Below are 27,836 nucleotides of genomic sequence, written 5' to 3'. Positions count from 1 at the left end.
TGGTAATGCTTAACTAGTTGGGTGAACTCACTTTGCATAGGTGCTAAGATAGGGTGTTGAGGAGTAAAATACAAACTTTTTTATGGTAGTACAGGTTGAACCTCTCTGTTTTGGCACTCTCTCTTCTGGCAACATCCATAATTTGGCATGATTTTAGTTGGCTGGATGATCATTTATGATGGGTGTGGGCAAGTTTCGTATGGTCTCATAAAATTTGTTTACGGACACCACTCCTTGCTCTCAGTGTTCTGTGCTGTTATTTAGCTTTAATTTACCTCTAAATGTCTTGTAAGAGCCCAGTAAGCAGTGTAAGTGTTGGCAATGCCAGTAGACAGTATTGACCTTCCATGGTCCAGCAAATTCTCTTGTTGCCGGTCAGGTCCTAAGGGTGCTGGACTAGAGAGGTTCAACCTGTACAGCTCTTGCATAGGGCAGCTGACTTACTTTTTCTATCTGAACTTGTTGAAACGGGTCCTTTTTGAGTCTTGCATAGGCCCCATGGTCATTAGTTCTATTTGTTTATAAATGGGAAAACACATCACTCACTTAAGTGTATTCCTGTTAAATATTTGTTTTGTTGAGTACTGCAATGTAAAATTTTAATAGTCTTTCAGCAAAATGTTTGTATTTCATAAATGATTAATGTAAGATGTATCTGCTAGGTGTTTGCATATGCTGGATACTTCAGTAATTTTTGCATCCACTTATCAGAGCACCATGTAATAGTGTCTTGACTAAAATACAGTAATAAAGCATTTGAACATGCTTAGTTTTGAAGTTGAAATAGAACCATTTAATTGAAAGTCTGAAAAATAAGGATGGGATTTGGGCGGTAATATGAAGGTATGACTCTTCAGTTCTGAGGCGTTAGTCACTCTGAAGAAAACACTGACATTTCTGAATTATTTCATAGTTAAGTGCAAATTCTACTTCAGGAAGTACTACATAACAGTAAGCACCTTTATATCTTCACTTCCAACCACTGCCTTTAATTGTAAAAGGGCTGTCAAGCAATTACAAAAAAGCTGTTGATCACACAGTTAGTTAATAGTGAAATAGTTTGGAAGATTTCTACATTTTGAATATATTGATTTTGATAAACACAATACAAAGTAGTGTTCGTTTTATTTAATACAAGTGTTTGTGTTGTTAAAAGCAAAATCAATAGTATTTTTGTTTACCTAATACAAGTACTGTAGTTTGATCTGTTTATCGTGAAGTGTGAACTTACAAATATAGAATTCTGTGTGAAAGAACTGCATTCAAAACAAAACAATGTAAAACTTTAGTGCCTACAAACCCTCTTAGTCCTATGTCGTCTTCAGCCAATCTTGCAGACAAACAAGTATATTTACTTTTGCAAGAGATTGTTGCCTGCATCCTGTTTGTCATCTGGAAGTGAGAACAGGCAGTCACATGGTACTTTTGTAACTGGTGTTGCAAGGTATTTAGGTACCAGGTGCAATGAAGAGTTATGTCTTTTCATGCTTAAATCACCCTTCCAGAGGACGTGCGTCCCTGTTGATGATGGGTTCTGTTTGATGGATCACTGATGCATGTTCACATGCATCATCTGAATAACATGCCACCGGCAGAAGTATTTTTTTTTTTTTTTTTGGTGGCTCAAGTTCTACAGTTTCTGCATTGGAATGTTACACTTTTAAGACTTCTGAATTTTTATGCTACAATATGTCCCATGATAATCTGCAACTTCCTCATGCTGTGTTTGTCAACCATTCAGTACGTGCCTTTCTGAGTAAAATGATATTTACACCTCAATCCTCCTTTAAAGGTATCTGCACAGCATCAACCCCTTTCGTGCTTCTGGGAGATGTTCTGGATTGCCTTCCTTTGGATCAATGTGACAAAATTTTTACCTTTGTTGAAAAAAATGTCACAACATGGAAATCAGTAAGTGTTTTTTTCAAAGTCCATTTCTTTCTTGCCAGAGATGATACCTATCTATAAATGACCAATTTACAAGATGAATTTTCTTTTATTTCTGTGGTTAAAATAATGGAATAAATGCAGTCAATATTACCTCAAGGTAGGAAATATAAACGATAGACTTGAAATTAAAGCATATTTAATATGGCAAACTTTTAAAGTTAAGAAGTAACGATTAATACGAAAAAAAGAAGAAATAATCTTTTTGGTCTGTCCTTTTTTTTTAAAAATCCTCAGCCTATTCCAAACAGTCTGTGACAATAACAGATTGCAAATTCATCTCAGAATGCATATAGGATGTGCACACATAAAATGCTCAGTTCAGCTGCTGTATACCCCTTCTTCCTAGCCTTCACCTTTACCAGCAGCTGTGTTCTCTGGCCTGCAGGAGGAGGGTTGTCCTTTGGGCTATTTCCTTTAGTAACTCTCTTCCTGGATTTTGGTTGGTGGTGAGCATGAATCTGCTACCACCACCAAACTCGGGGAGGGTATGTGCCAATGCTCTGCACCTGAGGACTGCAGGCACCAATAATGGGGGCCTGCAGCTCCCAGAAGTTAAAGGGGAAACACCAGGCATTTAAATAAAATTCCTGAGCTTCCAGTTGTATTGCATGATTGTGAAAGCTGCTCAAAATCAGTCCAAAATTGTAAAGTTGGAAGTAGGGGAGGGATACCTCAGTGGGTGAGTATTGGTCTGTTAAGGCCAGGGTTGTAAGTTCAATTGTTAAGGGGGTCTTTCAAGGATCTGGGGCAAATAGATTTTGTGGGGGAGAGAGCTCAGTGGTTTGAGCATTGGCTTGCTAAACCCAGGGTTGTGAGTTCAATCCTTGAGGAGACCATTTAGAAATTGGAGCAAATAGATGTCAGGGATGGTGCTTGGCCATGCCAAGAGGGCAGGGGACTAGACTAGATGACCTCCTGAGGTCCCTTCCAGTTCTAGGAGATGTGCGTATCTTTAGTGTTGGCAACTCTTCAGATTTATCCATAGAAGTTTTGAAGTATCCTCAAATAAGTTTTCTCTGTTCCTTGATCTAAGTTTAGCCTCTTGGCTATTTGAGACAGGCATGCCGACCATTCCACATCCAAGCAGTCTTGTCTTTCCCATATCTCAATAGGACTTGTTTGGGATGATGTCAGAAGCTTCCTCCATTTCATTTCTTGTACTGCCCGATTGCTAATGCCAGCTGGTGCTGTTCTGCATCTTCTGTTTTCGTGCCTCTCTTAATTTACATCTATACATAAAACACCTACAGGGAAAAATAAAAATGGGTTGTATACAAATCAGAATTTTGCACTGTGTTAAGAGCCTTTCAGAAACAGCAGATGAATTACAGGCATTTCTTGTATTTATTGTTAGGGCTATAAGAATTTAACTAGTTAAATCATAAGTTGAGGCTTATCGGTTTCTGTTAATGTTTAAACTCTGCTAAGGTCCCAGCTGTACCTCAGGCTCTGCTGCTGGCTGAGGATGGGGGCATCCTTACAGCACCCTTTCTTTCCTACATCTAGGTCTGCAGGTAAATGTTTAACTATGTGTAACCGATTGAATATTGATCAGTTACACGTTTACTGTTTTTATACATTTTAATATCCTTAGTTTATACAGAGGTTGGCATTGCATGGGACTGCATTATGAACTAGAGGTATTCTTGGAATGAATGGAAATTTGTATTTTAATTTTGTAGAGCCTTTTTAAATAGGTGGAAATTCATAGCTGAGATTTAAGAACAAGAAGTGCTCATATGAATTTATGTTAGTGCAATATGTATTATGTGATTGAGTTGAAAAGAAAAAACTATTGAAGACTGCAACATCATCTGAACAATATTGATATGTTTGCTCTATTTTTCAGAATACATTTTATTCAGCTGGGAAGAATTACTTGCTGAGAATGTGCAATGGTGAGTAGAATTTCTTCAGGGAAATGCGGTGCAGCTCCTGAGCAAAGCAAGGGTCTTAGTATTTGACTCACATTAAAATACATTCTCAAATAGTTTTAAAAATTATGAGCTGGTCTTCCTTGGTACATATTCAGTACCTTGCTGGTCAGTGTGAACTTCCTTATGGTTATGGGGAAATTTCAGTTTATCATAGAGAAGGAGAGCTATAAATTAGAAAATTTTGAGCAACATTTAAGCCTTCATCATTGCCAGAGGCTGTGTGAGGAGGAGTGGTCCGATAGGCTTCCTTTTGGAACTACCTTTAAAGAGTTTTAGGACTGTTGGTTTATGGAAATAGAAAGACTTGGTCTTAGGAAGAAGAGTCATTTAAGATAGTAGCATTTAAATTTAGTTTTCTCAAACTTGTTTCAGTAGCTATGTAGGTCTCGTCTATATCAACTCTTAAAATGAGCGCTAGAAACAAAGCGAATGAGAAGTACATGTGATAACATTAGTGGTTGTCCTTGCTCTCTTGTTTTTATATTATTTAGATCTCCTAAGAAGATTATCTAAATCACAGAACACAGTCTTCTGTGGAAGAATTCAGCTATTCCTGGCTAGATTATTTCCTCTTTCAGAGAAGTCAGGTGAGATTTTGTGTATTTCACATAACAGTAGATCTCATAGTCTTATTGCAAACAAAATCTTCTTTAACCAGAAATCAGCTTCTAACTTTCTTTGCTTAGTCTTTTCCCAATGTAGAATTTAAAAATCTTTCACTTCTTACCAATACAAACGGAGACTGTTACTTGACTTGTTTCCTGCAAATTGGCTATTGTATTCTGGGTAACAATAAACTTCATAAACTTCATAATTTCCCAGACTGATGTATTTGCTCTTCTTAAAAGTCAGTATTTTTTTCCCCAGGACTTAACTTGCAAAGTCAGTTTAATCTGGAAAATGTCACAGTTTTCAATACTAATGAACAAGAGAGCACTCTGGGACAAAAGGTAAGAATTAATGCATTATGCTCCAACTGTTTCTGCAGAAAATGCTGTAAAGCTATGGGAGAGCTGGCACAAAAAAGTCACAACCACTTTTAGCCAGTAGTTAGAATTATATACACAGTATTTACAAAAGGTAACCCAAAGGACAAAGGTATACACAGGTATATAGAATGGTTTTAGTCTGGTCTGCTGCTTAACTAGTTTGCCATTCTAGTCTGGTCTGGAACTTAACACCTATTTCTCCCTCTGTCAGCGACCATTATAAGTGGGGGATGTGGGTATTTTGAGAGAGGTAGCTTTAGCATAAGACTTTAGGCTTAACATTTTGTATTAAATAAGCTTTTCCTTAACTTCTTGTGAGTGTGACTCTGCCTTGCAAGGTCAGGGCCTATACAAGCCCTCAAAGAGCTCCAAGGAATCTGCCCTTGTTAGCCTATATAGAATTAACGGCATATATAGCAGTCTCTTTTTTTTCATATGTATATGTGCCGTGCAGTTTGTGACAGGGACTAGGTAGTGTGGTATACAGTAACTTAGAGAAGTTTTCTTTCAACTTTGTCCTAAATTTCCTGAACCACAAGTTATAGTTCTTAAAGAGGAAGTTATAAATTCCAGATTAGTGTGTTAGAAAAAAACCATGCTATTGACTAATATTTTTCACCCTTCCAATGTCCTTTGAGTTACTGTTTGTATCTACCTATGTTTTCTTTACGTCCTTAAGATGACATTTCTGTAGAAGTAATACTACATGACCGAAAACAATTTTTGAAGCATATGTTGAGTGTAACTGCCCAAGAGATGGGGAAAGAACAAGGAAAAAAATTAGCCCTTAATGCAGGAAATCACTTTTGTTTTACATGCATAAGCATCATCTTTCAGTCATATGGAGGCTGTCCTAAATTAGGTCCTTACAGGGGAAATGATTAAACCAAGGGGGGACTTCTTTTCACATCTCCACAGTTCAAGGCCTGTTTTAACTTCCATGTTTAATAAAAATTCAAATTGCAGCACATATTACCTTATCTGTAGCAATGCTGCTTCCATGTTCTAATAATTGCTGTTTGAAGACATGGATTAAGAATGAACAAACAAAAATTGTTGAAACTGTGTTCTGTTTTATTTTGGTTCCAATGAATACAAATGATGATGTGCAGATTAGAATTGTATCTGTAGTTTCTATAGTTGGAGTATACATTTTTCCCCTTTTCTGTCAGCACACAGAGGAGAGAGATGAAGGAATGGAAGTAGAAGAAGGTGAAATGGGAGATGATGAAGCGCCTACAAGTTGGTGAGCTTAACGTTTAGTTAAACTTTTAAAATAGTTATGAAGTAAAAGCATGAGGCAATAGCATTGAAAACTCTGGGAATATTAGCATAAGACTGTTTAGTTTAGGAACTATACTTTTATATGCTGTATTCAGAATTCTTCCTTTCTCTAAACAATTATGACCTAATATAAAAATATCTTCTGGTGTAGTCTAAATAATCACTTTTATTTTAGCACTATATTATTGTAAAATAATGAAAAGTACATATTTTTGATGTTACCAACAATACTGTAACAAGTGTTTGATAGTGGTATTGAAATAACAACTGACTAAGTCAGTTAGTAAGTATAATATATATATAAATAACATAAGTACTAATAACAGTACAAGTCAGTTAATAGACTTCTTGGTGGATCCAGAACCAGCCTGCATCATTTAAGCAACATTTATCCAAACTGTTTGTGGGCCAAAATGTTCAAATGTGAGTATACAAAGTTAGGAATTAAAATAGATGGCTCTGAAAAGCAGGCCACTTATTTGTTACCTGACTTCAGTAACTCACAGATGATAGATAACCCTCAGCTGATGTGTTAATTGGGTAAACTCGTACAGCCCTATTGCCTGTTGGTTTATAGTATTTCATAAGTTCAGCTAATTTAATGAAAGACTTTAACTCTTGTTTAAACTTTTATGAAATTAATTATCTTGTAACTTATTACTGATTTTCAAAATACTAAATAAGCACTTAAAAGAAATTCCCTAATTCCAGGTTGGCAACACAGGTGTTTGATTTCTAGTTGCACATCACTATCTTAATTGTAATTGACCAGGTAAAATGGACTGAGATTAAAAATCATTCCAGTGAAGAAGCTAAGCAGTTTGGCATTGTCCTTGATCAAGAAAATGATCAATGTAATGGGAAAAAACTTGTTTCCTTTGAATTTTATGTTAAAGAAGCTTTTTTCTGCTCATCCACATGCTGTTTTCAGTAAACTCTTTGATATCTGGCATCCATGGGACCAGGAGGTTGCTAGATAATCAAATAACAGAGAGATATATCTAGCAATGCATAACACTGAAGAAAAACAAGATTCGATACTAAGGAAAAAATATGTGCAGAATATTGTTCCATGTCTTTTTTCACAAGCATACACATACGTTAGAAGACTGTTACCCCCTGCCAGCAGGACATGGCTTCAACTGAGTAGCTTTGAGCAGCTCACAGTGGGTGGGAGTGCAGAGGAGCCTCTGGCTGAACTCAGACACAGGGATGTGCAGGCTCTGTTTGCAAATACTAGCCCTGACGCCACTTCTGCGCGCTACTGTCTGCTGAGCGAGGGAGAAGCAGTGTCAGAGCTGGGTTTTATGCAGAGTGTGTGAGAACAATGCCCCCACCAGGGGTGAGGGGCAGCCTGCTCAGTGCTGCCCTGTGTCCATCCATGCTGCATCTGAGTGCAGCCAGCAGGCCCTTCTGCCTGGTGTGCACTGACCAGAGCTGCTCAGCTGTGAGTTATGCCAGTTATTCAAATGTGCCAGTTAATCCCACAGCCATTAAACAAGAGTTTACTGTGATTGGCTTTACCCATCCTGGGCTATGTCTAGCTTACAGGCTCCTGTTGGGAGCCAGGAGCCTTCTGATGACATCCCAGTCATCCTTGTTCCATGAAGAAGAACAGATGTGTCAGCAGAGGGGGTTTTCCGAGCATTTTTAAATGTCGAAAAAGCTTCTTCTGACAGAACTGTCACCAGGAGATACACAAATGCATTGTGCAATTTGCATGTCTTTTGCTGACGGTTCTCAGCAATCTTAGATACAGCCCTAGAGAGAGAGATGGAGACGCTGCGGTGAAAAGCATGAACAGCAAGGTGCTTTTTTAATGGGCTTTGTGTCAGGGTTCATGGAACAAACTTCTGCTTGGATCATTGGTGAAATTCTTAGTGTATTTAATTCTACAGGTACTAAACAGTGTGTTTGTTAATTTTGGCATACCAAACCACAAATGGTTGTCCCTTTCTATATTGCTGTATGATTAGCCAAGTGGTAAAATAGTGAGGTAGAAGCTGTAAATGTGAGCTTAAAATAGTTCTGCATTCACGGTGATTGAATCGTTAGGTTGAGAAAGATGGTGCTGTAGGATTTTGTTGCTATGGTTTCCAAGCCAAATGAAGCCAAATGCTAAGTACATGGAAATATTCAGAAAATATTGCACTGAAACAGTAATATCGGGACTGCTATACAAATATCAAGATCACTTTTTTAAAAAAATGTGATATGAAGAAATGAAAAATGTATAGCTTTATATATTTGGTGGTGTTTGTTGTTTCAAAGGTGGAAGTGTGACAACTGACGTACACTTCTGAGGAGTGTGTAAACACATACTTAACGCCACATTTCCTTAAAGCAAGAAATGTGTGTTAATGCACCTTTGTAAAGCAGCATTATTGATATACAAATTCTTTCATAAACCATGACCTGAGAGAGCCTGTGCTCCTGATTCAGGATTGCAGTAGAGAGAGGGATTTGAAAAAAAGAGTACAAAAATAGTAACTGGGTAATCAATCCAAATTCTGTCAGTTACCTAGGGTACAGAGGGGTGCCCCCATGTCTGGGCTCCCAGCTGTAGGATCCCAGTAGCTGGCCCCACACCATGTCATGAACTCTTGGCTGCCAGCCCTATTGTCAGCCTATCAGTTAACTGGTTAATTAGTTAAACTCTTACATCCCTAAGAGTATCACATGAAAGAAGAAATCCTTCAAGGAATAGAAGATGGGATGGGTCAGCAAGAAAAGCTCCCTTTTGGAAGTCAGAAAGTGTAGAGGTAAAAGGAGACCTACAAAAGCAGAGTAGGGCCTTGTGAAGGAAATTAAAACCAATAGTAAAAGTTTTTTAGCCATATAAATAAAAGAAAACAAGGTAAGAGGTGTGGACTGGTAAGCACTGAGGATGGGGTGGGAATTAAAGGTAATCTAGGCATTTACGGACTTTGCCTCAGTTTTAAAAAAAAGACTGATGAGGAGCATAAGGGTAATGGCCGGGTGGCGAACAGAAGCCAGAATATGCAAGTAGAAATTACCACATCCGAGATGAAGGCAAGCATCCTTGTGGGATTAATCTGAGGGGCCCAGATGATTTCCATTCAGGAATATTAGAGGAATTGGGAGGTGAAAAGTGCTAATATATATAGCACAAGAGAAATGTTAATATAGTTCCTGCTTTTAAGAAAAGGGAAAAAATGATGTTGGAAACGACAGCTGTGTTAGTTTGACCTCAATTTGTATGGAAGGTCTTGGAACAATATTAGAAAGAGAAAGTAGTTAAAGACATACAGGTAAATAGTAATTGGGATAATATACATCATGGTTTCGCGAAAGGTAGAGCATGTCCTACCAACCTATCTTTCTTGAAAAGATACTGCATTTATTTTGTCTTAAAAAAAAAGTGTAATCTACCTGGATTTCAGTAAAGCATTTGACATGATTCCACACAGGGAATTATTAGTTACGTTGATGACAATGGGGATTAATCAACATTCATCAACACTTTTATCCACCTTTCAACACTCAGAGTTGAAAGGTGAATAAAAGACTGATTAAAAGGGAGACTATAGGATAGTGATAAGCAACCAAAAATAAGTAGTGGGGTGCATGAGTGACCCTCCCTCACCTCAATGGGCCACAGCAGCCTGCAGCACCCCTGTCTGTGCCACTTCCTCATGCGCTTCTCCGGAGCTGGGGCATTGGCGTCCCACGCTGCCTACTCTTCCCCCTCCCTCCTGCAGCTCTGAAAATGCTGGGAGGGAGGTGCAAGAAGTAGGATGTGCAGGGCAGGTGGATGGGGTCTGCAGGCCACAGGTGGGCTGCATGCAGCCTGTGAACTGCAAGTTGTCCACCACTGCTATCGTGGGTCATACTGAAAGGTGAATGGTCAGCCAAGAGGGAGGTTACTAGTGTAGTTCTTCAAGGATCGGTCTTCAGACAGTCTCATTTAACACTTTTCATTCATGACCTTGGCACAAAAAGTGGGAGTGCACTAATAATATTTGAGGATAACACAAAGTTGGGAAGTACTGCCCAGACTGAGGAGTACTTGAATATCACGTAAGGAGACTTGGATGACGTTGAAAACTAGAGTAGTAGAAATTGAATGAAATTTAAGTAGTTGACCTTCACTATTCAAGCAAAAATTCTTTAGTCTCTAAGCTGGGAAACACACCAGTGGGAGGTGGCAGGAGGAGGAGAAATCTGACCCTATGAGCCATTAATATCATCCAGCTGTAAAAAATGCTCATGAAACCCTAGGATGATCAGGCTGTGTATTTCCAGTAGACAGAGGGAAGGTTATTACTATTATATCAGGCACTGGTGAGAGCTCATTGGGAATACTGTGTGCAATTCTGGTCTCTCTCGTTAAAGAAAGGTGAGTTCTAACTGGACGAGATGCAGAGAATGGCCACCAGGATGATCAAACCAATGGAGGAGTTTGCTTTACAAGAAGAGGCTTAAGGAGCTTAGTTTGCATATCTTGACCAAAATAAGGCTGAAGGGGGTCTGACTGCTCTCCATAAATACATTCAATGGATACACAACAGGGAGGGAGAAGCTATTTATGTCTGGGTAGAAACTGGCCATCAACAAACCTAGGTTTGAAATGAGGTGAGAGTTTCTAACCATCAGAGAAGTGAAATTCTCAATCAGCTTCTCAGGGGAGCGGTGGAGTCGTGGGGGGACCCTAACTAGCAGAACCCCTAAGTAGTTTCTTGGTGAGTTTATGGAGAGGATGGTACAGTGATGTTGCCTGCAGTGGCGTGTGACCCATCCATTACTGATAGTGGCATATATCTCAGTGGCTGGAGATGGGGATGCTAGGTAAGGAGGGCCCCAAGTTACTACGGTGAATTCTTCTCCAGATGTCTGGCTTATGGGTCTCACTGATACGATGTCCATGTTTGATTAAGAAGGAATTTTCCCCTGTATCAGACTGGCAGGAGCTCTGGGTTTTTTTCATCTTTCTTGGCAGCGAGGCACACAAGTCACTTGCAGGTGTTGGACTAGAATAATTAATAGATTCTGTGTCCCGTGAAGTCTTTACATCATGATTAGAGGTCTTCAGTAACTCAGAAGTTATGGATCTGTTATAGGAGTTGGATGGGTGATGCTGAGTGGCCTGCAGTGAATCTGAGGTCAGGTTAAAGATGATCACGATGGTCTGTTCTGGCCTTGAAGTATATGAGTTGGTTCTGTTTTTCCTTTCTGTCCTCTTGCTTCTGGGTCCATTTGCCCCCCTCAGTTTTTAATACCTTTATTTGGTAAATTTGATTACCTAGTCCTAGGGCTATTAAAATTTAGTGGATGAAGCTTACTCGTTATGGTTAACTGGTATGGGCTGGAGCCCTGCAGGGCTGTTTTGGGTGGGGGCACTCCAGCCTGTCTAGAGTAGCGCTGTCCATGGCAGCCCCTGGGGAGAGGTGGCTGGAGAGGCCACTGCAGCCCAACCAAGCTGGAGCAGCCTGCCACACAGACAGGGACTACGCCGGCTGGGCTGGAGTACCCCTGCCTGCAGCGTGCTGGGACTGGGGCTGCTCCACCCTGTCTGGAGTGCTGTGGCCCCGTGGTGGTTCAGTGGTTAGGGACACTTCAGCCAGGCCAGAGCAGCCCTGGTCCCTGGCATGTTGTGAATGGGGTACTCCAGCCTGGCTGCTCCCGTGCTCATTTAATTGGTTAACCAGTTAAACCTGTGTCATGTGAGAGCAATTCTAAAACTTGTCTGATTTACAAAAATAGTAGTAATTTTGTTTTGTGATTCCATGTTCATTGTATTTGTTCAACATTTTTATCCAAAACAAAATAATTTTATTTGTTCTGTTAGCTCCATTCCGATAGATTACAACTTATATAGAAAATTCTGGTCGCTTCAAGATTACTTTAGGAATCCTGTGCAGTGTTATGAGAAGATTTTGTGGAAGACATTTCTTAAGGTAATTTATGTTGCTCTGTGACACCTGTTCAGCAATTCACCTTTTTGTTCCAAAGATTAAACTGTTCATGTTACTGGAAAGTAAGAGTACCTTCTGTGTAAGAATACTTTACTTACTATGAACTCATAATATTTTTTGTTTAAAGTTAGTAATTTGTTTGATACACGCACAGTAGGTCTGCTCACAAAGCTACATGTGTGTAATGTCCCGACATAGACATGCTTAGTGTATTTCAATAATATCAAAAGCATTTTTCTTTTTTTTTAATAGCTAAAGCCAGAGCCTATTTGATTAGATAAGGGGGAAAATTTGCAAATGAATCTGGCCCAATGTGCCCTGTTGATTAACTGTGGGACTGTGTGCAGGATAATGTTCTGCTTCGGCAGGTCCGTTTGTAGGGTTGAGACTTTGTGGTGGCCTGAAGCTGCCATATATAGATAGTGCCTCATCTTAAGTGTTGGATAGGAAATAGCTGTTTCAGTTGTGTCAGATGTGAGGATGATTTTGGTACATGTAATTGCTAAACAGTTTCAGTAATAAAAAATGGCTTTTCACTCTTAAAATTTTACCTTTTTGTCATGCAGTAGAAGGAAAAGCTATCTTATTTCAAACTACTTGATGTGTATGTTGGTGCAAAAATACATGATCTCATGAGCAGATGTTATTCTTAGTTATAGCTTGGTTAAGGTTGTAAAATACTCTCCGTTTTTTATAATCTCTCTCAAAAATTGTATTGTTTGAATATACCAAGAATGACAGGATTTTTTTAAATGCTTTACAAGTGTTAACCATGAAAATGAATTGTCTTTGGTATCATTTTTTAATATATTTCAAACTAATCCTAAAAATAGAGGCATTTGTTTAAATACCAGTTTACACACATTGATGGACTGGAAAGCCCTTTCACTTTATGGATTAAATTTGTGTCAAATATACTCTGTGCAAACAAAGTTCTTTGGAAATGTTGGAGCTTTGAAACAAGTGCTGTTTGGGAAGTGTGTGGCCCAAAATGGATATAAATAAAATAATTCAACTGCCTGTCAGTTTCCCTGAAACTTTCAGACTTATGCACCCTGTCCTTTATTATAACTGAGTGTAAGATTTTTTTTCAGACTGAAGTGGGTTTCTGTGTGAAAATGTTAGAAAATGGTGCTTGGGGAGAGGGCCAAAATAGGGCTTAGAACTGAACTTGTCTTAGCCATAATCATACCTTCAGTAATGCAAGTCAGCTTCCCTTTTTCCAATATTATAAATTACCAAAAATTTAGTAATTTCTACCATATGCTTGAAGGACAACGTATTCATATTTGTCTTGGACTATTCTAAAAGCTCACAAATTTTCCTTTGGAAGATTAATTCATCAGATTTTAAAGGGGATAACTTTTGTGTTTTGTATAACACTGCATTTAAATGTTCCTAGGGATGGTGAATTGCAAACTTATAAATGTATTTACTAGCTCACAACCTTCTGTGATTGGACTTGTTGTGTTTTTTTTTCTAATAAAAAAAAGTATATCTGGCATTTTCATGTAATGGATGCTATTTGCTTTACAGTACTCTGAAGAAGTTTTGGCTGTTTTTAAAAGCTACAAATTGGATGACACTCAAGCCTCCAGGAAAAAGTTGGAAGAGCTGAAAACTGGGGGAGAACATGTCTACTTTGCAAAGTTCTTAACTAGTGAAAAGGTATTATATTTGACTTCTGTTTCAGTGTAAAGAAGAAGCTTGGATCATGTTAAAAGCTGATTCATTTGTATTTGTTGTATCTGATCTGTATTGTTGTGTAATACAATAGAATGTAAAGGAAGACAGACAAATATTCCCAATTTGATTTTTTTTCTAATCACATAGAACTGAACTTTCAACACTTAAAATGCAATATTTGAGGAAATTGCAAATATTGATTGGTGATGAAATGTGAATAGAATTCAAAGAATTATGTACTTTATGGCAATTGCGTGATTTTAAATCGATAAATCTACTTGAATCCCTTTAACCAGCAGCCCTGGGGAAAAAGGGGATGCTGGATTAAAGATTATGGAAGGCCAGGAGAGGCATTGTGAAGGCTAGGTGGGAAAAGTGTGTTGCCAATATTCTTTCATGGACTTCAAGTATAGTTAGTATCTAGTACATAGCCAGGCCCTTTTGCACAACGGGATTGTCAGATTTCATTCTTCACTTTAAATTGTTAATATAACAGTATCTGGGAGCCAAGCTCTACACTATCTCTGTAGGAATTTTTGTTAGAAGACTGTAGAAATTGAATCTGATAGCAAAAACTAGGTGTTAAATAAAATCTGTGCTGCAACACAATGTTGCATTGGAAAGAAATGTTGAGACCTTTTCTTAATTTTAGACTTTTAATGAAGCAGTGTAATATTTTTCCAGAGTTGCAAATGTGTGATGGTAAAAGCAAACCTGTAAGTGTTTTTGTAGTATTTGTCCAAATTGTTGCACACTTAAAAGTGAGTGGTGGCTCAGATAGAATGTTATGCCCCCAGTAGCACTGCAGCATAAAACATGTGTGGTGGATGCAGGGAACTGTGATTTGCTGGCACCATTCTCCATGCTTTTATCTTTTCTTAACAGATGTCACATCAGTATGTCACCAGAAACATCAATGTTGGTACATCAGTAATGAAGTCATTCTAATAAAAGTGGGCTGAAGGGTAAATAATGCATTTGAGGATCATTTAAGATGAGTTGTCTCACATGGGTGTTCTTGACTACAGATTTCACTACATGTGAATAACTGCAGATTTAGTTACGAACAGTCTCATTTTAGCCTATCAAAGACATGCAGCCTTCCCATTTGAAAGTGTAAAGGTTATCTGAAAATGTATTGAATCTGATGAGTCATAGGTGGTGGAAATTTTTTAACCCAACTTTTTGGTTTTGGCTTTGTTTTTTTTTTCTTTTAGCTAATGGATTTACAGCTGAGTGACAGTAACTTCCGCCGTCACATCTTGCTTCAGTATTTAATACTATTTCAGTATCTAAAGGGTCAGGTCAAATTTAAAAGGTAAGTAAGGCATGGTTGTTATTTTGAGTGTGGATGTGTTTATAAGTACAAGCAGACTAAATAAAATATTTTAATAGATCAAATTTGCTGTCTTAATGCAAGGTCTTCTATAAAACTTAGAGATTTGACAGAGGGATTTGTGCTGGCTAAAAGATCTGTCCGTTTGATCATCTGGTTGAAGGATTTGACCCTCCCTGTGCTAAAAGTTTTTTCCACGTCCAAAATACCAACAAAAGTTGTTGTGGTCATTACTATACAGTCAACCCCCAAGTTACATGAGGGTTGTGTTGCTTAACTCAACTTTCGTGTAAGTTGGGGGGGGCCAGGAACCAGGGGTGCAGCATGGCTCCTGGCTCCCCTGGGCTTACGGGAGCCAGGAAACTGACTAACACACCAGCACTGTGTGGCAGGGGCTGGGAAGCAGGTGGCAGACTGGCTCCCAGCTCCCGTCCAATGGGAGGAGCCAGGAAACTGACCAGTGCTACTGTGCTGTTCAGTTTTCTGACTCCTGCAAGCCCAAGGAAGCTGGGGAGAAGCTGTGGTGGCACGGCTGTCTGCCCACCCGGCTTCACCCTAGAAGTCAGGGAGAAGCTGCTGTTCTGCGGCAGTCTGCCTGCCTGGGGGAGTCAGGCAGGCAGACAGCTGTAGCAGAGCAGCTTCTCCCCATCTTCCCCCCGGCTGGGGGAGTTGGGGGCTGCAGTAGGGAACTGGCAGAGGAGCTGCACTCCTGCCAGCCCCCAGCCCCTGGGAACCTCAGGATTTTGACGCCCATTAATGCAAGTTAAGCACAAGTCGAAATTGTGCATGTTGCGGGGGGGAGTTACTCTATTTGTAATATTCCTTAAAGTAACTGAAGAAAATTCTGTAGCTAAATACTCCAATTTTGCTATATTAGAGTACAACTTTTCAAATTTAAAACTAAAATTTTGCAATTTCAACCCTTACTACACTATGTTGAGATGATTCATTTCTTGTGTTGTGTTTACATATAATTATCTTTCACCTGCCTTTACTACGATTAAAGTTAAGTTTTCGGCATGGGGTTTTGTATTAAAATTCACTGACAGGATAAGGGCAATACAGCATAAATCATGAAAACCAGAGTTCAGCCAGTTGCAGTGGGCTGAAACAGAACTCAGGATATCTGTGACCTGTGTGTCCAAAATTATAATTGATTGTACATACTTTTCTGAGAGGGTTTGATTCATTTTTTATGTTCCCAGGGATCCACTTTACAGATGGACTTTTTCCTTGACCAGTGAAAACTCAGAATTTAAAATTCAGTTTTCAGTTTGTAAAAATTACTCTTGCGTATAAATGAGCCAAATCACAGTTCTTGTTAGTATTTTGCTTCTTACTCACTCCCTCCACCCCTTTTTTACCTGCTGCTCTTGTTGAGGTTCTTGGGGCTCAAGAAAGGATTGTCCTTTGTTTCATAAAGTTTTGCAGAATAGTCTGAAGTTATTGTTTAAGACGAATGTGGGTTATTTGTTGCAATTCATTGCTTACTGTTCCGAGATTATTTCCTTTCAAATTTTTCTGGCTTATTACATAGGCTACAACCACCTACTCACATATAGAACATTTTAATTATCAAATTTTTCATTCAAATTTGTAGCGTCTCATGTACCAGCCTGTTTTTACTCAGTGGTTTTTTCATTCCTCCAGTTCAAACTATGTTCTAACTGATGAACAGTCCCTCTGGATTGAAGATACTACAAAATTGGTTTACCAGGTCAGTACAGTAGAGAAATCTCTTTCTGTAACTCATAAAAAAGCAAATCCCTGAATTGACTTCCTTATTCCATTTGCTATTTTGTGTTACCAGTTTTTAATAATTGTACACAGCTGTTTTGTGGCAGGTTAGCTGTAATGTCTTCCCAAATGTAAAAGTAAGCTAGAAATCTTGGGAAAGTACCCGAAAGGCGGGAAAATGGCATTTCTCATCTGTCAGTTGTTTATCACAGTTTGACCCTAACTCTTTCAAATATTCTGCCATGAATATATGGCCAAAAATTAATTATTTGATCTCTTCCCATTGTAGCTTCTTTCAGAAAACCCTCCAGATGGAGAGAGATTCTCAAAAATGGTAGAGGTGAGTATTAAACAAAATACAATTTAGTATATGTCTGTTTAAACAGAATAAAAATAGGATCTAAAAGGATACCATTGACTCGATATCTGTCTAGTCAGTTTTCAAGGCGTGAGATAAAAATTTCAGGTGTCATAACCAATGCCAGTTCACCTGTTGGTATTTTTTATTATCAGATAGTTTCATATTTCTTTAAAATGTGTCTTTCTCCTGTTGCTGTGGGGAAAAATATGTGTACGCAACCATATTAGTAGATAAAATAAAAAGGAAAGATTGGTTCTATCAGAGAAATAGTGTAACTGATTCCAAGATCCCATCTGCTGAACTGGGCTTTACCCATGGAAGTGCATGACCTACTACATTTGTTAGTCTCTAAAGTGCCACAGGACTGTTTGTTGTTTGGTTCCTTTGTGTATTTTATGGCACTTTGTAGGCAAACATCGTAAAAACCAGACTTTTTCCTCTGATCTTTTGCTTGGCATTCTCAGGTGTTTCTAATAGTAGTGGGTTTAAAAATTCAGGAACTATTTTGGAAGGTGACTGTGCCCTTTAATGATGAAGTGTTTGCTTATTTTTCAGCATATATTAAACACTGAAGAAAACTGGAACACCTGGAAAAATGAAGGCTGCCCAAGTTTTGTGAAAGAAAGGTAAGTATACTTGTAAAATAGTAAACAGCTTTCTTTTTGTAAACAGCTTGAAATGACTGTTCCACCAACGTATGTGTTCCTATGTTTATGCAGTAGGACTTAGAAGCTAACTTTGCTAACCAGAATAGTTGCGTATCACATATTTGTGCTGCAGTTGGAGTTGTGATTTGCAGCGGAAGTAGGTGTATGTGTGCTAGTAGGTATATGTGTGTAGCTAGCACAGCTAAAACATAGCAGTGAACAGGCGGCAACACAGACCATGTCAATGGTTAGCGATGCATGTACATACCCAGGGTTCTTTGTGGGCTTGTGCAACCCAGGCTGTAGCTTATGTCTTCTCTGCTATGTTCAGTCGTGTTAGCTACATTAAAACTTGTACAGGTATGTCCACTCCAGTCACACTTTCAGTTGGAGTGTAGATATACTGTGTGTGTGTGGATGGCCTTTAGGTCTCTGGGGTAAAATCTTAGGGCTCTATCATGTTCCTGTGCTCGCAAGTACACAGGGGACTCTTCCATGTGTGGGTTTTCCTGCTCTGTGCAGAAGAGGAGAGTCAGCTGTTCCCGTGGCGGCAGGTTTTCTCCTGGACAACACCCCGGGTGGGAGACTGGTGGGGTTTCATGTTCTTTCCCACCTCCGGCAATAAGCAGAGCTCAGAATGAAAAAGTAAGGTAGCTCAAGCTGAAATACTTGCCCACTTCCTGTTTGGATTCACAGTAATGGGATCTCTTGCAGTTTGGTCATAGTAACTATAAAGTCCATAGATCTCTTTGCTGGAGTGAGGTCTAGGAGTTTTACATAATTATCCTTGAATGGATAAATGTCCTCAGGCAGCTGCTCGCTGATGGTCAATGACAGATGTGAAAGAAAAGATACTTGCGAACATAAAACTTCAGTCTAAAAAAGTACCGTTTTAGCATAAGGCGGTGGGTCACTGCCCCAGAGTTTTTCATCTTTGTCCCCCATGTCCTCTTCACCCTCCCCACGGAATTCTGGCATCTTCCATGGTGAGAAATAGCTGGGTCGCCACCTGGTACGCTGAGGAGGGAATGTGGTGGCATCATATTTCTCTGATTCCACCCATGTGCAGAGATGGCAAAGAGGTGAGAGGAAGGAGGAATTTTTAACAATCCACAAAGCTACATATAATTATAACAAGTCAAATTTTATAATTCCTGAATGTCCTCCTTCAGATCCCAGCCAAAGTTTAAATTTGGGTAAGTCTCATCCTGGCTGTCACAGTGATATGGGAGTTCTGTGTCTTTCTGCCATGGCTTTGGGGTGTTGTGGAGAGGGACCCTGTGTCCCATAGAGGTTGCATGCAAATGACATGGACAGTGCAATAAATCACTCATAAAATGCACTGCTGGAATAAATGGAAATGATTTCTTCTCAGCAGATTTTGAGATGTCTTGTTATTTATAATGTGAATTTGAGGAATAAACAGTGTCTGACAAGTCCCCAAAAATCCTCATTACTAATCTTCCCTATGGAAGGGTTGCTTTGAGACTCAGCTAGAAGCTATTTGTCCTCATTTTGGATGTCCAAATACTATAATTTTGACATTGAAAAAAATGTTTTTTCCTTAGACCATCAGATTCCAAGCCAACAAGACTTGTGAGAAAGAGGCCAGCTCCAGAGGATTTCCTAGGGAAAGGACCAAATAAAAAAATTCTCATGGGGAAGTAAGTTAATTTTTTTTGCCCCATTTCTTTGTGTATTTGTACTGATGTCTTGGAGGTGATATGAAAAGTACGAAATTTTGAGAATGAGCTGAAATACTGAAATATCTCTTCAGAGTATAGCCATACCTTCTAATTCCTTATTTCATGCTCCTTTTAATCATCCCCCTTTGAAACTGCTCATGTTAGTACTTCTATCTCTCTCTCACTGTCTGTCTCGCTCTCATTTTTGATCTTTTTCTATGCCATTTGTTGAAGCACCTTTTCCAAAAGCCTGTTCACACTGATCTTTGCAGCACTCTAAGAATTCATGTCCCCCTTGTGTGTTGGCTATGTAACCGTGCATTACGTCTGTTCTTTCTGTGACTGAATTAAATTATATACATTTTAAAGCATTGGCTCTTTGTTGACAGTGTATCCAGAAACATGGTGATGTCATACAGTAAGTAAAGGCAACAAGCAGAACATCACACCCACGTGATTTACTGATTACATTTAACTGCTTTGGAAGGGAGGAGTGAGAAATTCCTTTCTTCTCCTGTCCATTGTAGCTGCTCACCTGGGAGAGGTGAGATTCAGTCTTCTGTGGAACTCCAACGCCTTCTGTTGATTGGTTACCAGAAAGCCCTCTCTGAGCTAGAAGGTGGTACTTTGCTGTATCACAAACATGACAGGGCCAGGCTTTTTAAACTTGGAAAGTAAAAGTCTTTATTTTCCTTCTGATCCCAAATCCCTAGGGTGGCATGTTGCCTGTGTATTAGGACTGTAATTGTCCTAATGGCCAACAGAGGTCCACGAGGTTCATCAGTCCTTGACATAATAAACCCAGAACATGTTAGTTCTGTGTACATCTTGGACCTTTATAAAAGTGACTTCAGCCCCTTAGATGAGCAATGGTAGGACTATTTCCTGCACCTTTTCTTTCACTGAATGGTTAATGTGAAGTTTTAACACACAATTTTTATATTGCTCTTTGCAGCGAGGAGTTAACTCGGCTTTGGAATTTATGTCCAGACAACATGGAAGCTTGTAAGTCTGAGACTAGGTAGGTAGGAAGAAGATTTCATTACCTACAAGAACAATGAGAAGTCCTGTGGCACCTTATAGACTGACAGATTTATTGGCGCATAAGGTTTTGTGGGTAAAGACCCACTCCGTCAGATGCATCTGCCCATGAAAGCTTATTCTCCAGAATATCTGTTAGTCTGTAAATTGCCACAGGACTTTCACTCTTTTTGCAGATACAGACTAACATGGACACTCCTCTGATACTTATTACATACAAGCTAATTACCACCACTGTGGTGATGTAAGATTAAAGTATTATTTAATTACCTCAGCAAGCAATACATGAAAATTGCTTAAATGCTCGTGAAGCCCTGTTTGAACTCAACGCTTTGCTGAATCAGGGCCTCAGATGGTAAGCTCTTCAGAGCAAGGATTCTTTTATTGTCTTGGATGGTGCTGAACTGCTAATTGATTACATTACACCTCTGTTGCATTGTAGTGATAGACCAGTAGTTTGTCTTCGCAACATTAGCAATGTATAGATAAAATTGCAGTGGCCACGGCTGCCTCCTAAGGAAGACTTCTTACATGTGCATGAATTAATTGGAAAGATAAATAGAGGTTAGTCAGAATGAAAATGTAAGGTGTATCAAACTCTGATTTATTTCCTAGGGAATATATGCCAACGCTGGAGGAGTTCTTTGAAGAGGCTATTGAACAGGCAGATCCTGAAAACATGGTTGAAAATGAGTATAAGTGAGTGGACTTCATTTTATTCCTGAGAATTTGTGTCCCTCTTTTTAACATTTGCTTGGCTCACTGAAGCAAAGAATCTATTCTGAGGAGTTATTGATGCCTCCACTGAAATTCTGTCCTGAAGGCCAGTGAACTTGAACAGTGTATTAGTTGGGAAATGTGTAAGCATTTTTTCTGTCTTGAACAGATAGTCTTGGTGGAATTGGAATTTTTTTTAATGGTTTCAGAAGAAATATCAGTTTATTTTTAAGTGTTTTTTTAACTTTTTTGTCAATTTAAATTTTTTAATTTGTGTAAGAGTGAGTTAAGCAATTTTAAAGTATTTTTATTTATATGTTCAAAATTCTGGGAAATTGAAAGGGCGGGCAGACAGCTGGGTAATTAGAGAATAATTATTTAATGATCATAGGTGTTTGGTGTTCAAAAAGTGAAAACATGGTAAGCATTAAAACATAAATTGTCAAAATCGTGTCACAATTTACAAAGTAAATATTCTTAAATGCTAAATAAGGTCTCTAACAGCATCTTCTTTCTTTGTTTTCCAAAGTGTATGTATAAATGACAAACATATAATTAATATTTCTTGTCTTTGTAGGGTTGTGAACAATTCTAATTATGGCTGGAGAGCATTAAGACTACTAGCACGCAGAAGTCCCCACTTCTTCCAACCAACCAATCAACAGTTTAAGAGTTTACCAGAATATTTAGAAAACATGGTAATCAAATTAGCTAAGGAATTGCCTGTAAGTAGTGTTTCCTGGCACTTATGTCAAATTATACTAACTGAACTCCTGATGGTTTCTTATTCTGCAGAATAGTAATCATACCTGTTAGTTTATGGCAAAAGAATCAATTATATTCACGTGTGTGATTGTGTTCTAAAATTAAAAACTACGAATAAAACTGGTATTGGCCATTAAGATCTGGCTGATAGACTTTGGAAAAGATTTGGTTTCATATGTTCTTAAAAGCTTGGCTTGTTAGAATAACTAATAGTGATTCTTTTAAAATTTGTGCAGAACTATTCAGTTTTCGTGTGTTATAGGGTCAGTTTGACTCAAGTGTGTTGTTAAAGGTGACCTTAAAGGGAACAAGAGAAATGTTGAGTTGGTGTTCTTCTTACTTTCATTGCTATACGAAGACCTGAAAAGTTAGGTGGAATTTTGGGATTTTAAATCCTTTTTTTCCACTTTCTTAGAAATATCAGGATTGTCTGTCTCCGAGGATTGTGGTGTTTCTTTTCAGTCTTGGTGAAGGATTGATACTCATATTTGAGAGCTTTTTTATTCCTAACCTGAAGAGGTAGGGAGAGGGAACTCAGCTCTTACTATAAAGCTGTTTTTCAGCATGTTCAGTCATTTGAATTTATTAGTCAAAGACAGTTCTTTAGCTCTCAGTAAACACTTGTGAATCATTTTTCGCTTGACATAGTTATTCTAATGAAATACTACTTGTTTTCTACCAGATCCTACAACAAAATATGTGAGAGAATGTCTTAATTTCAAATGTTGAACCAGCAGGAACCATTTTTTAAAATTCTCTCAGGCTTTCTAGTCATGATAAAGGAGCAAAGAAGCCTTCACACACACTGTTTTTCTATTGGATGTTGCCATCCGCTAATGAACTGGAAAATGGGCAGGGAAGTGGGGAAAATGAATAGCGTTTGGGAAACATGTAAGCACTGAATCTCCGATAGTATCAGAGATCATAGTGGAATGATTTGTTTTCCCTAAAGTGAACAAGTTCCATGCATGCTTTTGTTTAGTTTAAAAAAAGCAGGCGATTCTCCTGTGAACAGGTCAGGAGTATTTATTTGTTTAAGGCTTTGGTTACAGAGGGTTCTTTTAATACACAGGTGTGTCTCGTCAAGTTGTCTATTCTTGAAGGGACCATTACGCAGCTATAAAATTTCTTTTTAAACTTAAAAGTCATCAAGTGATATTCATTTCTCTCGTTATAGCCTCCTTCTGAAGAAATAAAAACAGGAGAGGATGAAGATGAGGAAGATAATGATGCTTTATTAAAGGAAAACAATGAAAGTAAGATCTACAAGTTCTTGGGGTTTTTTTCCCATGTCTTCTCTTGATCCATATTTAGAAGGTGGTTTTTTTTCATATTTTCTCCCCGAGGTCATCTGTCCTGTTCAACCTTGTCAGCATTTAGCACCAGTGCTCATATTGAAAGTGACAACCCTGACAGTATCAGGTCCTGCTAAGCTAGCAGTTACTTGGTTATCACCAACCACCTGCATCACTGAAAATGTGCTGCTCTGCAGAATGGGGTGGAACTTGGACTCTGAGCACCGAATTAGGATTCCCTCCCAGTGTTTCTCCTAAGTAGTATGTGTTTACTATGTAACTAGATAAAAACTAGTTAAAAGCCAAAGGAGTGGCACAGCTGTGTGAAATACTTTCTCTGAATTCTTTGCCTCTATTGTAACAAATTAAGTTGATTCGGGATAGTGTTAACTTATGGACCCTTAAATACCCTTTGGAGTACTTCCAATAATAGTAGTATGTGTCCTATTTCCAAGATCACTGAGATCTTTCCCTCTTCATCTGTATGTCTCAAATGCAGATGCTTTTCAGAGAGAAGGAGCGTTCTTCCTGATAACGCCACCTCTTTTTTTTTTTCTTTTCATTAATCAGATTTCTCATTTGCCTCCTGCCCATAATCCTGGCATATTCTTACTCTGATCTCTCCTCCCCCATGTGAGTGAATCTGCCTATCTCCATTCTTATCCATGCCCTCATCTCATTCCAGCTTTTTTCCCCTCTATGTGGTCTTTCATTATCAGAGCTGTCCAGTATCCGGCATGTGGACCGTACTTCTGGGAGTTGCATGTGATTTCATTTCCATCCTGACGTGCTGGCACTCCATTCCAGGGTTGATTGGGGGTGGGGGTGGGGGAATCTTCCCTTGGTTTTTAAAACCTTTTATGGTCCTGTATGTGTATCTGCTCCATTGCGTTTTTCCTTCTAGCACTCGCAGCAGGGGAGAGAGAGGACAGTCTTGGTAATCTGAATGCAAGAGCCTTCTCCTCCTCTTCTGTTTACCAATGGCTGGAACAGGCTTCATAGGTCCATTTTGTTGACTTCCCATCTCATTTTAAATCTCATCTTAAAGATGGGGTGGCTGTGGTCTGATGCAATGTCTATGCATGTTTTGCCTCTCAGCTGTAATGTAAATGTTCTGTTTGCTTTTGTCCCATGCTTTTGTGAAGTTCAATTCCTAACCCTTGATGGAATGGTTTTAGTTCTTTGCGAAACGTCACATAAATGAGTGTGACTGATAAGCATTGGAGGGAGTTAGAAACACTCAGACCATGCCAGTTGGCTCTCAGAACTGTGCAAGGAGAGAGTGATTGATGCAGAATTTTATCCAACAGCTTGTTTAAGTAACTTCATCCATTGCTATGGTTTTGGGAATGTTATACACACAAATATGGGCAGCAGAGCACATAGATGACAAGCTGTGCTATGCTACAAACTCGCTTCTATAATCACTGCAGCTTTTGTCTTTTCTTTTTATCTTAATTCCAAGTTTTTAAGAAAAAATAATAATTTATACTGTTAAAACAGTCCTCTCTATAATCTAGTACAGGCTGCATTGTAAGCAGGAAGGCCAGAGTTTTCATTCCCTCTCTGTGCCTTTAGTCGTACAATTAAAGGGAAGCAAATTTTGTTTTTCACAAATTCAAGCAAGTTAAGCCGGGCTGGCTCTGCCTGCTTTAACCAGCCCATCCTTCTAGGGATGGTTTTAGACTTTGAAAGACCAATTGACCAAAGGATTGGAAGTTGCAGAGGCTTGCAGGAGGAGACTTCTTACCCTCAGCAATGGAATTGGTTGCTTCTGCTGTACCTAAGACTATAGTAGCAATACCAGATTGGACTAGTGGTTTAGAAACTCTCGTACTGGACAGTCTTTCAGCAGTTCACCGGTGAAGATGTTTCAGTTAGATTCAGGAAATGATTGGATCATGTAAAACTGACCATTTTTAAATAGGGTCTAAGGGTCTATTTCACAGCATATATAGAGAATAAAATGCTTAGATAAAATCGGTAAAAGAGCCAAAGCCTCTTTACAAACAATAAGTTTAAAACTTAGCAGATCACAAGGAATGTGGAGTGCTGCACAGCATAGGACTTAACTCTTTCTTTGTCTCTGTTCAGGTCCCGATGTACAGCGAGACAAACCCGTGACAGGGGAACAAATTGAGTCGTTTGCTAACAAGCTTGGAGAACAGTGGAAGACTCTGGCCCCGTACTTGGAAATGAAGGACTCTGACATAAGACAGATTGAGTCAGATAGTGAGGATGTGAAGATGAGAGCTAAGCAGCTGCTTGTTGCTTGGCAGGACCAAGAGGGAATACATGCAACACCTGAGAATCTGATCACTGCCATGAACAAAGCTGGATTAAGTGACCTTGCAGAAAGCCTAATGAATGACACAGAAACCAGTAGTTAATTTATTTTGGATTGCAACTTTTTTAGTAAAACAATTGTGATTATTGTTGCTAGGTACTAGATCTAATGTTTGCTAGGAGAGCTCGTGTTTACTAAACAATAAAAGCTTTCTATAATGTTTAGTTTTCTGCAGTTCCAGAGGAGGATTAGTAACAGTGATCCTGAAGTAGCAACTCTGGCATCCTCCTTACAGTGTGAAATGTAAAAGAGGAGAGCAGAGGTTCAGTGGAATGTTCTGTAGCACATGCTGTAATAGTTTAATGGCTTGTTATTTTTAGAGTGAGGACCTTGTTTTCCTAACAAGTGGGTTGAAGGCCCGTGTGTGTAATGTGCATGAGCTTTGTACTTGCTTATCTATAACTTGGGTTAAATATGAGCGAGATGACATAACTCCCATGTACAATGGGTATTGTAGGCAGGGGCGGGCTTTGCTTCCCCAAGCAGCCTGAGGTAGCCCCACCCATGCTGCAGTACCCCATCCTGCCAGCTGTTCTTTTTATGGCCCAGAAGCTGGGAGAGGCAGGCTGGGGGCTGTGGTGTGTACCAGACCCTGGCGTGGGGCTGCACCATGCTGCCCATTCACCTGGCACTTGGACCACACTGCCGATCCAGTGCTCCAGCTACGCCATCTCCCCAGCGCCGGGGCTGGTATGCTCTGGCCCTGCTGCCTGTCCACCTACCCAGGGCTGTGCAAGGGAAAGGAACTGGCTGCTTCAGATGTGCCCTGGGCTTGAGCAGAGAAGCGGGTATAGAAGTTGTGGAGGGGGGGAAGAGACCAGGACTGTCTTCCCCCAAGGCCTTGTTCACCTGCTGCCTGCAATGACTCCTATTAAATATTTGGTTGCACATGCAAATGCTGGGATGACATCATATGCGGGTCTTTGGCTGTTCTTCCTGAAAACTTGGTTAGCAGCATTAACCCAGGTCAAGTTAGGACAAAGTGTTATCAGTAATCTCGTGGGTGATAGTCTTTCTGTCCTGGAAGTCTGGTTTAACTGCTAAGACAACAGTGAAGCAGTGTCCTGGGGCGAAGTTGTAAAAGACGGTGTTCTTTTCCTTTGCACTTTGGGTTAAGCGTATATTTGAGGTATTGATGCTAATCAGTTAAAAAATGGCATGTGATTTCTCTTCAAAAGTAGGGTTGTTAACTTAAGGCTCCTGATTTAAAGTTATGCCTGGCTACCAAAATTCATCTCTAATGTAATGTGGATGAGGTATTCTTCTGTCATGGTCTGTTGTAGAGTGTTGCTGAGTGCTAATTTAAGCTTCCTCCTTGAAGTTCAGGAATGACTACACTTTAATGATCGGTGAAGCTTGCACATTTCTAGTTTGTTTAAAAAATAACCCAGGAGTTTTTGATGGTGTTCTATAATATTTGTATTGAACCCCCTTCTTTGTGTTGAACCCCCTTCTCTGAATTTACTCTAGAGTTTGTTTTATGAACTGAAGTTTATCAGTCACTGAGTACTTGGAAAGTTCTGGGTATCATTGGATTGTTGTCCTGCAAAAGTCTCTGGTTCCACAACCATGTCTCTGAATTTCTATAGGTGCTAGTCAATGACTGCAAAGCCTGCTACAGCCTACTATAAATGTTCCTGTGTTTCTGTCAATGGCACTAGATTAGTTGTTCCCACTGCTGTTTAAAACAAAAAACAACAACAGGCTGAGAAGGAATGGATTAGGAGCGAGAGAAACAAGTCATCAGGATTCAGTGGTCATTACAACTCTGGGAAGCAGGACTAGCAACTGTAAGGAGAAGAAAGTCCTTTAGAAAGCTGGGAAGATGTCAAACTACTCTGGCACCAAACCAGACCTTAGTGACAGTAGTGGACAGGAGGGACTTTATAAAAGAGAACTCCTATCTTTCCTTGCCCAACCCAACAGGACTCATGGCTGGGACACCTACTGTGTTTTTTTGTTGGGTTAGGGATGTAAGAATTTAACTGGTTAACCGTTAAGCTGATGTGCATCACTGTCTGGTAACAGTTAAACTCTGCTAAGGTCCTGGGAGAGGGGTCAGCAGCTGAGACCTCCCTAGACGCCAGGGTGGGGCAATGCGGCATGAGGCCAGAAGCTGGGAA

General features: G+C 39.4%; 1 protein-coding gene across 2 annotated transcripts in view; it reads left to right on the top strand.

Moving 5' to 3' along the window:
- The window catches only part of THOC1 (THO complex subunit 1), a 31,901-nt gene extending 4,576 nt beyond the window's left edge, over nt 1-27,325 (top strand). The window contains exons 5-21 of one of the 2 annotated variants that reach the window (XM_074987350.1): nt 1,793-1,911; nt 3,800-3,848; nt 4,379-4,474; nt 4,755-4,837; nt 6,049-6,122; nt 11,970-12,078; nt 13,633-13,764; nt 15,000-15,100; nt 16,769-16,835; nt 17,145-17,195; nt 17,772-17,842; nt 19,432-19,527; nt 20,504-20,569; nt 21,205-21,288; nt 21,884-22,031; nt 23,249-23,327; nt 25,461-27,318. In XM_074987350.1, coding sequence (XP_074843451.1) covers nt 1,793-1,911; nt 3,800-3,848; nt 4,379-4,474; nt 4,755-4,837; nt 6,049-6,122; nt 11,970-12,078; nt 13,633-13,764; nt 15,000-15,100; nt 16,769-16,835; nt 17,145-17,195; nt 17,772-17,842; nt 19,432-19,527; nt 20,504-20,569; nt 21,205-21,288; nt 21,884-22,031; nt 23,249-23,327; nt 25,461-25,756 — 1,721 coding nt within the window. In that variant the 3' untranslated portion in view covers nt 25,757-27,318. Of the gene's footprint in view, nt 1-1,792; nt 1,912-3,799; nt 3,849-4,378; nt 4,475-4,754; nt 4,838-6,048; nt 6,123-11,969; nt 12,079-13,632; nt 13,765-14,999; nt 15,101-16,768; nt 16,836-17,144; nt 17,196-17,771; nt 17,843-19,431; nt 19,528-20,503; nt 20,570-21,204; nt 21,289-21,883; nt 22,032-23,248; nt 23,328-25,460 lie in introns of both variants that reach the window. The other variant, XM_074987351.1, reaches the window with a different exon arrangement.
- The last annotated feature ends 511 nt before the right edge of the window (nt 27,326-27,836 follow it).

Source organism: Carettochelys insculpta, chromosome 2 (genome assembly GCF_033958435.1).
Source record: "Carettochelys insculpta isolate YL-2023 chromosome 2, ASM3395843v1, whole genome shotgun sequence".
NCBI lineage: Eukaryota > Metazoa > Chordata > Testudines > Carettochelyidae > Carettochelys > Carettochelys insculpta.
This window is presented reverse-complemented; position numbering and strand designations above follow the sequence as displayed.